This window comes from Barbus barbus (genome assembly GCF_936440315.1).
Source record: "Barbus barbus genome assembly, chromosome: 3".
Classification (NCBI taxonomy): Eukaryota; Metazoa; Chordata; class Actinopteri; order Cypriniformes; family Cyprinidae; genus Barbus; species Barbus barbus.
In genome coordinates, this window is record NC_136731.1 from 44046599 (window position 1) to 44062140 (window position 15542).

A 15542-nucleotide genomic window follows, 5' to 3' on the forward strand; every position below is an offset into this window, starting at 1 on the left:
AATAAGCAGGACCTCAGTCTTATCATTGTTTAGACAGAGGAAATTTTCAGACATCCATATTTTTATCTCAGAAATACAATGTGTTAAGAAAGGTACGTCCAAATTTTGACCAGGCCTAGAATGAATATAAATCTGAGTGTCGTCTGCATAAAAATGATAATTAAGCCCAAGTGATCTTAAAAGCAGACCGAGTGGAAATATGTAAATGCTAAAAAGTAAAGGGCCTAAAATTGAACCTTGAGGAACACCCGTGCGGACAGAGCCAATCTCAGACCTTGAACCATTCATATAAACAAACTGTTGACGATCGGTGAGGTAAGATCTAAACCAAGTTAAAACAGTCTCAGAAACACCAAAGACAGTTTCCAGACGTTTAAGTAAAACAATATGATTAACAGTATCGAAGGCGGCACTAAGATCAAGAAGAATAAGAATAGAGAGAGAGCCAGAATCTGAGGCTATTAGCAGATCATTAGTGACCTTGACCAAAGCGGTCTCAGTACTATGAAATTTTCGGAAGCCAGACTGAAGGGGTTCAAAAAGATTATTTACTATGAGATGATTGTGGAGCTGCAAAGCAACAACACGTTCTAAAACTTTAGCAAGAAATGGAAGGTTTGATATAGGACGGTAATTATTCAAGTTATCCAAGTCAGCATTATGCTTCTTTGGAACAGGTGTTAAAGCAGCAGTTTTCAATGCTGCTGGTACAACACCAGTACACAGAGAATCATTAACAATGCTGAGAACAGCTGGGCACAAAGAGTCAAAACAAGACTTAAATAAGCTTGTAGGGAGGGGATCAAGAACGCAAGTGGTAGCTTTCATACCTGATACCTCCCTAATAAGCAACTCAGAGTCAATTTGAGAAAAAGTTGTGAACAATGTGCCATGAAAGCAAAACGAGGAAACTGTAGAAGATGGAACAGGTACAACTTGGATAAGTTTGTAAACGTTGTCAATTTTGGAGCTGAAAAAATTAAGAAAATCATTACACAACTTATTTGATACAGGTAGAGAAATACCATCATTAACTTTGAGAAGTCTGTTAATAGTATGGAAAAGATGCCTGGGATTACTTTGATTATTATCTATAATCTGAGAAAAATAAACAGATCTGGCAGACTCAATTTCAGTTCTATATTCCCCCAAGTGGTCTTTCCAAGCTTGATAAAATACATTCAGACCTGAGACACGCCACCTGCGCTCCAATTTACGACAAGCAACTTTCATAGAGCGCAGGTCGTCATTATACCAAGGGGCGGAACGAGCAAAAGAAACACAGCGAGACTTGAGGGGAGCAAAATAATCCAAATTAGAAGCAAGAACAGTATTCAACTGCAGGATCTTATCTTCAAGAACAGCTGATGGAAAAACACTAAGAGAGGAAACAACAGTGTCAGCAAAATCAGATGAGTTAATTGATTTCCATTTACGGAAATTAACAGTGTGTGATAAAGTAGTACAAGAGAGAGACATATCCAGATTAAAAAAGATTGCAAAGTGATCAGAAAGACCAATGTCCACAGAAGACAGCTGTGAAACAATTTCATCAGTTGCAATCACAAGGTCTAATGTGTGACCTTTGTTGTGTGTCGGGCCGCTAACAAGCTGTTTAAGATTAAAACAGTCCAACAAAAATAGAAAATTCTTTGTCAACATACAGTCATTTTGGTCAATGTGAATGTTAAAATCCCCCAAAATAAGGATGTTCTTGAATTTAAAACACAGTATGGACAACAAATCAGCAAACTCAGACATAAAAGCTTCATTTGGCTTTGGTGGTCGATAAACAGTAGCAATAGTAATTGCTTTAGGGGCAGAAATGCTCAGAACAAGGCATTCAAATGATGTGAACTGTGGTACGCGCACAGCGCTGATATTGAATTGCAGATTATGAACCACAATAATTCCCCCACCTCTACCAGTAAGGCGCGGGAGGTCAAACAGTCCATACCCCTCAGGAGTAATCTGGTTAAAGAGGAGGCCATCATTTTGTTTATGCCATGTTTCAGTTAAAAACAAAAGGTCCAGTTTTCGATCTGCTATGATGTCCGACAGAAGCAGAGCTTTGTTGTTTACTGAGCGCGCATTAAACAGCGCGACATTTACACGGCTCTGGCGCACCACAGAAGGTAACTTCGAACGAACAAGTGAAGATAAGTTGCTGAGGACCGCACAAGTATAAGACGCGGTCCTCAGCAACATCTTATTCAATCCAAGATGGCGCCGAGCATGGCAGCCGTGTTGCGAGCTCCAAGAAAACTCTGCAGTTTTTCTTATGTTTCTTATGTTTTATTTGTTATTTTGTTGTTTCACGTGTTAGATGTTGTCAGTATAACTGTCTACGATAGACACACGCTTTTAAACATTGGTTCCTTCGTCGCGCAACGCAAACCGGACTTTGAGTTCCTGAACGCCGGCGCCTTGTTTACAGACACCGCATCAGAGCCCTTTGTCTGGGCCGCACGATCGCGACCGAGGAAACGCCGCCGGAAAAGGGGGAAGAGAGCCGGCGTCCTTGTCAGACTCAGACGCCGTCCCCTCCGACCTCCTCTCCCAACCATTTTGCTGGCTAACGTTCAGTCACTGGACAACAAACTCTGTGAACTGCGGGCACGCATCTCATACCAACGGGAAACAAGGGACTGCTGCATTATTTGCCTCACAGAAACCTGGATGTCTGCAGTGGTTCCAGACTCAGCCATCGAGCTTACGGGGTTCTCCGTGCACCGCTCGGACAGAACGAAAGAGCTCACAGGGAAAAGCAGAGGTGGGGGCGTCTGTTTATTTATCAACAACTCGTGGTGTGATGAACGGAACCTACACTCTATTAAATCCTCCTGCTCCCCTGATCTGGAATTTCACATGCTTCTGTGTCGACCATTCTGGCTACCGAGGGAATTTACAGCGATCATAATCACAGCTGTTTACATTCCCCCTCAAGCCAACACAGACCAGGCACTCAAGGAACTGTACGGGAATATAAGTGAGCAGGAAACCGCGTACCCAGACGCAGCGTTTATTGTTACGGGGGACTTCAACAAAGCCAACTTCAGAACAATAGCTCCAAAATACTTCCAACACATCACCATCAACACGCGTGGTGATCGTGTACTTGACCACTGCTACTCTCCATTCCGGGACGCCTACAAATCGCTCCCCCGCCCACCTTTCGGCAAATCGGATCACACTTCCGTTCTGCTCCTGCCTGCTTATAGGCAAAAACTGAAACGAGAAGCACCCGCCCTCAGGACAATTCAATGCTGGTCGGACCAATCAGACGCTATACTACAGGACTGTTTTGATCACGTGGACTGGGACATGTTCCGGGCAGCGTCTGATGACGACATAGAGGCGTACTCAGATTCTGTAACGTGTTTCATCAGGAAGTGTGTAGAGGATGTAGTACCGACAAAAACAATCCGCATCTACCCCAACCAAAAACCGTGGATTAACAGCGATGTTCGAGCAGCCTTGTCAGCGCGGACATCTGCCTTTAAATCCGGAAACTCTGACGATCACAAACAAGCCAGTTACGATCTCAGGAAATCAATCAAAGCTGCCAAACGACAATATAAAAACAAAGTTGAAGAACAATTCAAAACCAACAACGCAAGAAGCATGTGGCAGGGTATCAATAACATCACAGATTTCAGAGGGAATAAACCAGCTACTGTGAACATTGCCGCCTCTGTACCGGACGAACTTAATCACTTTTATGCTCGTTTCGAGGCTCACAACACCGCCCACACAGAGCGCGCTCCCGCGGCTGTAGCAGAAGAGGCGAGCGCACTTTCCTTTTCTGTCGCAGATGTAACCCGATCCTTCCGACGGGTGAACATCCGCAAGGCTGTGGGTCCCGATGGCATCCCAGGCCGTGTGCTCCGAGCATGCGCATTCCAACTGGCCGGGGTTTTCACAGACATTTTTAACCTTTCCCTCTCTCTGTCTGTGGTTCCCGCATGCTTCAAAAAATCCACCATTGTGCCCATACCAAAGAAAAATAAAATCACATGCTTGAATGACTGGAGGCCCATTGCTCTGACACCCATCTTCAGCAAATGCTTTGAGAAACTCATCAGAGACTACATCTGCTCTGTGCTGCCTGACTCACTGGATCCCCTACAATTTGCATATCGCAGAAACCGTTCCACAGACGACGCTATTGCCTTCACCCTGCACACTGCTCTCTCCCACCTGGAAAATAAGAACACCTATGTGAGAATGCTGTTTGTGGACTACAGCTCAGCATTCAATACCATAGTGCCTGCCACACTGGTTGAGAAGCTCCAGACTCTGGGACTAAACGGATCTCTGTGCAGCTGGATCCTGGACTTCCTGACAGGCAGATGTCAGGTGGTCAGAATGGGCAACAACACTTCATCCCCGCTGACCCTCAACACTGGTGCTCCTCAGGGCTGCGTCCTCAGCCCACTCCTGTACTCCCTGTACACACATGACTGTACAGCAACACACAGCTCCAACGTCATCGTCAAATTTGCTGACGACACAACGGTGATAGGCCTGATCACTGACAACGATGAGACGGCCTACAGAGAGGAGGTGAGAACCCTGACTAAATGGTGTCAAGAGAACCACCTCTCACTCAACATCGACAAGACCAAGGAGCTGGTGGTGGATTTCAGGAGACAGAGCAGAGAACACACACCTATCACCATCGACATGACACCTGTGGAGCGAGTAAATAGCTTCAAATTCCTCGGTGTTCACATCACTGAGGATCTCACATGGTCCGCTCACACAGATGCAGTGCTGAAGAAGACACACCAACGCCTCTTCTTCCTGAGACGGCTGAGGAAGTTTGGAATGAGCCCCAGCATCCTCAGATCATTCTACACCTGCACTGTGGAGAGCATCCTGACAGGCTGCATCACCGCCTGGTTTGGAAACAGCACTGCTGGCAACCGCAAAGCTCTGCAAAGGGTCGTGCGAACTGCCCGTCACATTGTTGGAGGTGAGCTTCCCTCCCTCCAGGACATCTACACCAGGCGGTGTATAAAGAAAGCCCGGAGGATCATCAATGACTCCAGCCACCCGTCCCACAGACTGCTCTCTCTGCTGCCCTCAGGAAGACGTCTCCGCAGCATCCGATCCCGCACTAGCCGACTGAGGGATAGCTTTTTTCCTCAGGCTATCAGGCTAATGAACAGTAAAAACTAATACACCCTACAGCACACTCCCACTTTACAATATACCACGCACTGCACTTTAATTCCAATACAGTTCAAACTGGACTACCAGTACACTACTGCACAAATACAACAATCTTTTTGCCAGCGCTGGATACCATCCAATGCACATCCATGACTTTTGCACATCCGGTTTATATATAATCTGCTGCATCTTCGCATATTACTGTGTGTATATAACGTAGAATGTGTACTACATACTGTGTATAATGTGTATCGGTAACTGTATGTCTGTCTAATAGTACACTATGTGTACTGAGTATATGTATGTGTATATTACACATTGTCATCTGTATAAGTCTGTACGTATGTATGGTAATGTCTATATGTAAATTGTTTATATGTAAATTGTCTATATGTAAATTGTTTCTGCAGTGTCTGGAGCACGCTCTCAAGAATTTCACTCACGAAGGCACACGTGCTGTGGTGATGTGACAATAAAAGTGATTTGATTTTGATTTGACTCACAGGAACGCAGATGTTGTTAGATGTGGAAAGGCAATAACTGCGTCCTACACTCCGATGTAAGTACCGTCTTTGTCTCAACAAGCCAGCATTACGACAGAGTTCATAAGCGTCTTTTTGTAAACGGTAGTTCTGTTTTAAGTTGAGCAGCTGTTTTGCAGTATACCTTAAAGCCATGCTCTGTGAGTCCAGGACTTCAACAATCCCAATGCTGCGAAAATTCCCAATAAGACCACAGGGGAAACTCCTCCGATTTGGCTCCAAAGTCCTCCAGAGAACGGAGGCAGATAAAAACAATAATCCAAGGAATATGGAGTAGTCCCGCAACATTGCGAAATGCCGCAGATTTGAAAACTGCGTTAATATAAAAACACAAAACAAACGGTATAAGGAGCGGCAGCCAAAAACGCGCCAGCGTTCCCAATCAAACCGGAAAATCTTGCCTTTGGAGAAGACTGTTGATTTTACACGAAAAAATTAAGTATTAGGCTACTACTTAGAAATTAAAATTACCTCAGAAAGTATTGCTAGCCCACCCCAACACTTATGAACAATAATAATGATAAATGATGACCAATAATTCATTATATTTTTAGTAAAACAAACGAATTGTAATTTTTTTTCTTCATATGCCATAGCTGCACGAATTAATGCATATGTTATGAAACAATGCATCTTATGTTGATTTATTAACAATGTTGAAAACCTGTGATACTTTTTTCAGGATTCTTAGATGAATGAAAAGATAAATAAGAACAGCATTTATTTAAAATATAACTTTTGTAACAATATACACTACCGTTCAAAAGCTTGAGGTCAGTATTTTTGTTTATTTAAAAAAAAAAAACTTTTATTCAGCAAGGATTTGTTAAATTGATAGATTAAAAGTGATTGTAAACATTGATATTGTTAGAATACGTGACTGTATTATAACTACATGACTAATGGGCATCTAAAATATGCGTTCCCCACGGAGTTCTATGTCAACAACATACTGACCTGCACATTTATATTTATATTTTTTATCTTTTATTTTTATTTTTTCTACTTTTCGTTATCTTAATATTTGTATACTATATAATTGCACTGTTCTTGGAGAGGACCTGACTTACATTTCACTGCTGGTTATACTCTGTATAATTGTGTATGTGACGAATAAAAATCTTGAATCATTTAAAGCTGAATTTTTCAATCAGTTATTTAAAACCGTGTGAATATGAGACAGACACACTATGTACTACCCCTCTGTCGAGCTCTTGAAGTTTGAAGACGACACCACACTGATCGGCCTCATTCAGGACGGTGATGAGTCTGCTTACAGACAGGAGGTTAAGGAGCTGGCTGTCTGGTGCAGTCTTAATAACCTGGAGCTCAACACGCTCAAAACGGTGGAGATGATCGTGGACTTCAGGAGAAACCCCCCTGCTCTCCCCCCACTCACCATCATGAACAGAACTGTGACTGCAGTGGAATCATTCAGGTTCCTGTGCACCACCATCAATCACATAGACTCCATTGTAAAAAAAGGCCCAGCAGAGGTTGTAGTTTCTTCGCCAGCTGAGGAAGTTCAACCTGCCACAGGAGCTGCTGAAACAGTTCTACTCTGCCATTATTGAATCCGTCCTCTGCACTTAAATAACTGTCTGGTTCAGCTCAGCTACCAAATCTGACCTCAGAAGACTACGGAGGGTAGTCCGGACAGCTGAGCGAATCATTGGTACATTGGTCACTCTGGACCCCTCACATCCAGCACACTCCCTCTTTCAACTGTTACCGTCTGGTCGACGCTACAGAGCTCTGAGCACCAGAACGACCATAAACAGAAACAGCTTCTTCCCTCAGGCAATCCATCTCATTAACACTTGACAATAATTATGGTAGACTCACTATTTATACACTTGTATATCTAACACACATACTTAGTCAACATTTCAATTGCACATAATATACCTGTACATACAAAACTGTCTACTGATATATACCTGTACATACAATTGTCAATTTGTATATTGTTATTCCTTATTTACTTGTTATTTTTAATTCTTCTTTTTATTATCTGTTTTTTTGTTCTGTCACTGTCATTCTGTTGCACTGTAGTAGCTTCTGCCATGAAAACAAATTCCACGTATTAAACATACTTGGCAATAAAGCTTATTCTGATTCTGATGTAATTTTCCCCGTATTATTTCCCCTCCTCTTGACTCCAGTCCAGCGGGTGGCGCTAAAACACAGACGCTTGTTTGCCAAACACCATAAAACCAGAGGAAGAAGAGTGCTCTGTTTTGTTCTGTTGTCATACTGGTTTAATACAAACGGTTAGAAATGTTGTTTCTGTTAATAGAAAAATACAGTTTTTGAATCAGGTCAGTAAATACCTGTAATATTCTCATCCTCAGAGTCGTGACTATGTTTTGAAGCAGGAATATCTGGAGGAGTATCATCTGAACTGAGATCTGCTGTGAAGATGGTGTTTGTTAAAGAAGAGAGTGAGGAGAACATGATTGAACCAGAGACATGGAGAATAAAACACAAGGGACCAGAAACATGGAGAATAAACCACGAGGAACCAGAAACATGGAGAATAAAACACGAGGAACCAGAAACCTTGAGAATAAAACAAGAGGAACCAGAAACATGGAGAATAAAACACGAGGAACCAGAAACCTTGAGAATAAAACAAGAGGAACCAGAAACATGGAGAATAAAACACGAGGAACCAGAAACCTTGAGAATAAAACAAGAGGAACCAGAAACTTGGAGAATAAACCACGAGGAACCAGAAACATGGAGAATAAAACACGAGGAACCAGAAACCTTGAGAATAAAACAAGAGGAACCAGAAACTTGGAGAATAAACCACGAGGAACCAGAAACATGGAGAATAAAACACGAGGAACCAGAAACCTTGAGAATAAAACAGGAGGAACCAGAAACCCGGAGAATAAAACAGGAGGAACCAGAAACCTGGAGAATAAACCACGAGGAACCAGAAACTTGGAGAATAAAACAGGAGGAACACGGAGGTTGGTGTTTATTCTTCATTCATACCCTTACAAAAAATTACTGCAGTACAAAGTAGTACAACTGGACATTTGCAGTATAATGAAGTATATAACTGCAGTTCATTAAAGTTCCACTGCAGTAAAACTGAAGTACAATGACGTGCACCTGTAGATTTGCTGTATAATAAAGTACAGATACAATATAACTGCAGTTCAGTGATGCGCTGAAATTCAGGTGAAGATTTCAGATGCAAAAACTTCTTGGTCTTCTTATAGACAAATTTATTTAATTGTATTATTTATTTTTTATGAGCATTTTTTAAATAAAGCTCATATGATTAGGTTCAGTAATTTCACTTTAATGGCAAAGAGGTTCTTTTCATTGCCAATAAAGTCTTCTTGTATTAGGCCCTGTACTGCAGTTATGCTGTATTGTATAAGTTCTGTGGTTACAGTAGACTTGGCAAGTGTTAATTTTTTTGTAATGTAGACTTCCTATAGACCAATTTCATGTAGACATCACTCAGCTGCACACGCATTGTGGTGGCAGAAACACACGGTAACAAGCGGAGTGAAACGGGAAAAATCTACAGAATAAGAGATAAAATGTATGTTGTGCCTTTGGATGTCAGAATCTACATGACCGTAGCAACCCGGTATTATCAGAGATGGATACATTTTTTTTATTTACATTAACCATTTCATTTAATATTTGTATATTATTATTATTATTATTAGGTTATATTAACTTGTTAGGGCTATATTTTAATATTTATTTAATATAAATATAATATTTTATTATTTTCCCTTTCACTTCGTGTATCGTTTTACCTAATTAACGTTCTGTATAATTATGCTATTTGCTACCATATATTTTGCAAATCCTGTAAACGCCTGACAATTATGCCAATACTTTATGATTGTAGGCTATTTATGCCCGTGTATGATGATACATGAGCGTGTTGTGTTTTCAATTACAAATTAAACTACGTGAATGATTCATTCCTCAACAAAACGCTAGGCAGTAGGCTATAATATTAATAATTATTAATTCGCAGAAAAAAAAAGAAATATGTTAAATTAAACCTTTAAACTGCATTTCTAATAGGCTATAAATTCCAGTCAGCATTATCAAAGCTTTATGTCGAGCATTTACAGTAGGCTTATTTACAAAACTGGTCAGAACATTAATGTAAAGAGATCAAAATGATGGGGAAAAAACAAATATAAAAATATAATCATAGGCTAATAACTGCAGTATTACTTTTTAAAAAACTGCAGTATTTTTTTTGTAAGGGTATTTAGTGACTGTTTGTGGTGCCTAGGCTTACAAAGCTTTAATCCTCTGGGGTCTGATGTTGTTTTGGGGCCCTGGAGAAGTTTTGACATGCCCTGACATTTGTGCTTTTTTCAGTATCTTAAAAACATATTAATGACTAAAGTCTGATTACACTGTAATCGGCACAAACTGGGCTACAATAATACATGAGCAGCATGAATGTAGTGTTACTAGCATACATGTTTGTGTTTTTGAGAAAATAACGTTTATACATGGTTAGTGAAAAATACAATTTTCTCAAATGAAATAGTCACTAAAATAAGGCTATAAAACACATACATAACATTTCTTCACAAGACTTTTGAAAACTGGATGTGGTAGACTAGTTTTAAAAGCCATTAGCATCAAGTAATGTCTGATACCAAAACTGTATTAATAGTCTTCTATGAGCCTAGAAGATGACTGAGCAAAGCCAGAGAAGACCAGACCAGGAGACGAAGTGAAGATGATAAAAAGGAGCAAAGTTTATTGAATAATCTTAGTTGCATATGTTTCAATGCTCAGACTTCATCTAACCAGCACAAATCCAAGTAGCATTATACCAAACACAATAACATCCCATAAACCTTGAATTTCCATTAGCATTCCCTCTTATCTCTTATTCATTCAGACAAAACAGTTCATTAAACCTCACAATCATCAGATTAACAATGAAAATGCGTAAACAAGGAAAATAAATAAAAAATATATCATCAGAAAATAAATGAATAATCAAATTATATAAATGATAAAAAAATAATCAAACAATAAATTATATAAATGGCTAATGATTATAAATTAATAAAAATTATAATGCAAATGCATGGTTGCATTAAACATATTTAATAGCTCTCCCTATAGAAACATGAGATTTGTGCGTATAATATTTTAAAAATAATAATTTATGCCTGATGAAGGTCTGTTATGGGCTGTGGTTGTAGAGAAATGCGCACGACGAGGAATGGATAAATACAACATTAAACTAAGACTAAGACTAAGGGAGAACTGAGGACTTATAAAGGGAACAACCAAACGAGTTGCTAATTAATATAACACAGGTGAGGAGGATGAACGAAGATTAACTAATGACAGGAAACTAGACCAGGAAAAACCAAATAACGGCAAAAGGGAAACTAAACCGAAACCAAACCGTGACAGATATCGCTCCCTTCCCGGGAAGGTGCGTCCCGCACCGTAACAGTCACATCGGGAGGGAGGGTGGGCGCCCTGGAGGCTGGAGCAGGGCCAGGACAGGGAGGAGACAAGGGAAGCCTCCAGGGCGGGTCAGGAGACTCGGGAGGCCATGGTGGGACTGGAGACTCGGGAGGCCATTGCGGGACTGGAGACTCGGGAGGCCATGGCGGGCCAGGAGACTCGGGAGGCCAGGGCGGGTCAGGAGACTCGGGAGGCCATGGCGGGACTGGAGACTCGGAAGGCCATGGCGGGACTGGAGACTCGGGAGGCCATGGCGGATCAGGGAGCTTGGACGGCCATGGCGGATCAAGGGGCTCTGTGGCCTTGGCCTGGCCACACAGGCCACGACTATATGGGCCCCCCCCCAAAAAAAATTTTTTTGGGGAAGTTACCGTCTAGGAGCCATTGAGGAGGAGCGGGCTCTGTGGGGCGCTCTGGAGGAGTGGGCAATTGAAGGCGGCACTCTGGAGGAGCGGGCACTTGAGGGCGGCGCTCTGGAGGAGTGGGCAATTGAGGGCGGCACTCTGGAGGAGCGGGCACTTGAGGGCAGCGCTCTGGAGGAGTGGGCAATTGAGGGCGGCACTCTGGAGGAGCGGGCACTTGAGGGAGGCGCTCTAGAGGAGTGGGCACTTGAGGGCGCTCTGGAGGAGTGTATTCTTTGGGGCGCTCAGGCAGCGCAGACTCTTGGGGGTGCTCTGGGGGAGCGGAGCTGGACGGCGACGCGGGAGAGCACTTGCGAGGAGCAGGCACTGGAGGGCACTCAGGAGACGAAGGGCTGGACGGGACCAGCTGAGGCGAAGGAGGGCTGGACGGGACCAGCGGAGACGAGGGAGATTCTGGGATTAAAATGGGCTCAGCGAACTCCCACGGTAGCGCCATATCCAGTATCGCTGGAGTAAATGCCGGTGGGCCTGCCATACTTTCGGAAGGCGGGCTTGCCATATTCTCGGACGGCGGGCTTGCCATATTTTCTGCCGGCGAGTTTGAGTTGGCCGCGAACGGCGGCAGGCTTGGGTTCCCCACTAACGGCGGGTGAACAATCATCGCTGCGGGTGGAATTATCATCATCGCGGCTGGCTGAAGTGAGCTGCGGTCGGCGGGGTGGTTCTGGATCGAGGCAGGACACTCTCCAGACACCGGAGGATCCCTTCCCTCCAGGTGAGTCCGGTGGTGTCTGGGAGATCCACGGGGCGATGGTAATTTGCCCCGATCCAGAACAAAGACAACTCCCTCGCAAACTCAATCAGCGGCAGATCTCGGCGGGCCAGAGCAGAGAGGCTATCTGCAAACTCCATTTTTCGGTTTAGGTCTCGGTTTCTGTTATGGGCTGTGGTTGTAGAGAAATGCGCACGACGAGGAATGGATGAAAAGGAGTATTTTTATTAAACATTAACACACTTTGCCATAAATACAACATTAAACGAAGACTAAGGGAGAACTGAGGATTTATAAAGGGAACAACCAAACGAGGAAACAAGCTAATTAATATAACACAGGTGAGAAGGATGAACGAAGATTAACTAATGACAGGAAACTAGAACAGAAAAAAACAAATAAGGGTTAAAGGGAAACTAAACAGAAACCAAACCGTGACAAGGTCAGTGGACCAAAACTTTGCTTGTGATTATAACAATAAATTTCAATATTTATCAAGTACTGATAGTGTGCGGAATTGCATCTTTTTATATTTTGGATTTGACCGTGTTGTTGGAGTTTTTCCTACTTGTTTTTTTCAGGTGTGCTGAGTTTGTGTTGATTGAAAACTAATAATTTGAAGATCAGTGTACCTCATTCATGGAACGTTTCAGGGACGTATAATTTATAAAATTACATAAAAATTATCAAAAGTTTGTAGTACAATTGTCTTTCTGCTGTTATATCCGGGTTAATTTTTTAATGAGTTAATGAAGATTTACTGTTTTTACTTTTGTTTCAGAGTTGATTGAAGATAATGAGGAGAAAGAAGAACGGAGTGAAATTGACGAGAAAAATCATGTCAAAAGTGGAGAAAAACCCAAGCAGAAAGATTTAAATAAAAAGAGAGCAAATAAATATTTCACCTGCACTCAGTGTGAAAAAAGTTTCACATACAAACATTCTCTTTATCTTCACACGAGAGTTCATACTGGAGAGAAACTGTTCACTTGTGATCAGTGCAGGAAGAGTTTCACACAATCATCAAACCTTATGAAACACATGAACATTCATACTGGAGAGAAGCCTTACTCATGTGCTCAGTGTGGGAAGAGTTTCACACAGTCATCAAACCTTATGAAACACATGAACATTCATACTGGAGAGAAACTGTTCACTTGTGATCAGTGTGGGAAGAGTTTCACACAATCTTCAAACCTTATGAAACACATGAACATTCATACTGGAGAGAAGCCGTACTCATGTGCTCAGTGTGGGAAGAGTTTCACACAAAAAGGAAACCTTTTAGCTCATATGAGAGTTCATACTGGAGAGAAACCATTCACTTGTGATCAGTGCGGGAAGAGTTTCACAAAATCAGCAAATCTTAAGGATCACATGAACATCCACACTGGAGGGAAGCAGCACACATGTGATCAATGTGGCAAAACATTTTTGTGGGCTTCAGTCCTGAAGAAACACCTGACAGTTCATGCAAAGGAGAAACCTCATTCTTGTTATTTGTGTGGAAAGAGCTTTTCATGTCTACACAATTTGGAAATACATCAGAAAATGCATACTGGTGTGAGAGATTACATATGCTTTGAGTGTGAAAAGACTTTTACTTCAGTAAGCAGTTTAAAACAGCACCAGAGGATTCACACTGGAGAGAAACCTTATAAGTGTTCACACTGTGACAAGAGGTTCAGTCAGTCAGCAACTCTGAAAACACATGAGAGGATTCACACTGGAGAGAAACCGTACAAGTGCTCACACTGTGACAAGAGATTCATTCAGTTGTCACATCTGAAAATACATGAGAGGATCCACACTGGAGAGAAACCGTACAAGTGCTCACACTGTGACAAGCGATTCAGACGGTCAGAGCACCTGAAAATACATGAGAGGATTCACACTGGAGTAAAATCTTATATGTGACCCTGGATCATAAAACCAGTCATAAAGGTCAATTTTTTTTTTTTTTTTTAAATTGAGATGTATCCATCATCTTAAAGCTGAATAAATAAGCTTTCCATTAATATATGGAAAATGGATATTGTTATAATTGGATAATATTTAGCCAAGATACAGCTATTTTAAAATATGGAATCTGAGGGTTAAGTTATATATTGAGAAAGTCGCCTTTAAAATTGCCCAAATGAAGTTCTTAGCAATGCATATTACTAATCCAAAATTAAGTTGTGATATATTTACATGCACAATTTTGAACTGCGTTCATATTCTGCTGTTCTGTAGCCACGGACTTGCGGGTCTTGTCTTTTTCTCCTACAGATGACTTGCAGGACCCTGTTCGTTATTGTACTAAATTAGTTTTAATCGTTTAACCACCACAGCGCCTTGTCTCCATTGGCAACGCACACGATTCGTGTCGAATGCAAGTAAAGTCGCAGGTAGCGGAAAGTGCAAGCGGCGATTGCAAGTGACATTGTAATTTAGTTAATTTTTTCTTGTCTTCACCACCTGGCTACTGTTGTAAAATGTTGAAAGATTCAAACAAACAAAAAATTAATAAATAGAACAAAATAAAAAAGACTGCAAGTGACGTCACTCGCGGAAGCGCAAGTGTCTGCGAGTGCAAGTGCAAGTCTGCAGCCAGACCCTATTGGAATTTTTGGTTAATTCGGACTGAATTCATGTCGACTGATGAATCTGATTGTAGTGTTTAAATGAACGCTAAATAAAGTGATCAAGTTGATGTGCGCATTTATGTCACAAGCTTCAAAACAGAATTTTTTATTATTTTTGGTATGTGCACACTGCCCAATTAATAGTGTAAATAAAGCTCATCCTAGACTTGCTGTCATAGCAACAGGTCCTTAACCTAAACCTGCTCAGGAGAGCAGCTCATTTCATGTAAACAGGATTAGATCACATCTTTTTAAGCAGAATTGATATGTAAAATCTGTCCCAACCACTGCTACTTTATTACAAGAGTACACTATTTGTCCAGGTATAATAATTTAAAATAATAATAATAAAAAAAATAATTTGAAAATAATATAATGTTGTGTTGTCTATAATACTATAAACACAGCCAGTTTTAGTCATTGAAAGATTTATTAATGATGAAATAATTACTTTATAATTGTATTTGTGTCTTGCACACATGCTATACAGTTAATCTGAGCCATGCATTAATTTGAGCGGTGACAGCTATTATGGGTATTGTCTTGATTGAGACCCTTAAGAAACTTT

General features: G+C 41.4%; 1 protein-coding gene across 2 annotated transcripts; it reads left to right on the plus strand.

The window, feature by feature from the left end:
• The first annotated feature begins 7932 nt into the window (after positions 1 to 7932).
• LOC306848434 (uncharacterized protein) lies at positions 7933 to 14883 on the plus strand. 2 transcript variants are annotated; one of them, XM_079382979.1, is made up of 2 exons: positions 7933 to 8701; positions 12929 to 14838. In XM_079382979.1, exons 1-2 carry the CDS (start codon positions 8193 to 8195, stop codon positions 12957 to 12959), a joined length of 540 nt encoding a protein of 179 aa, XP_079239105.1. In that variant the 5' UTR covers positions 7933 to 8192; the 3' UTR covers positions 12960 to 14838. The 2 variants fall into 2 exon arrangements, with proteins under 2 accessions (XP_079239105.1, XP_079239106.1); XM_079382980.1 differs by having other exon boundaries at positions 7939 to 8701; positions 13129 to 14883.
• The last annotated feature ends 659 nt before the right edge of the window (positions 14884 to 15542 follow it).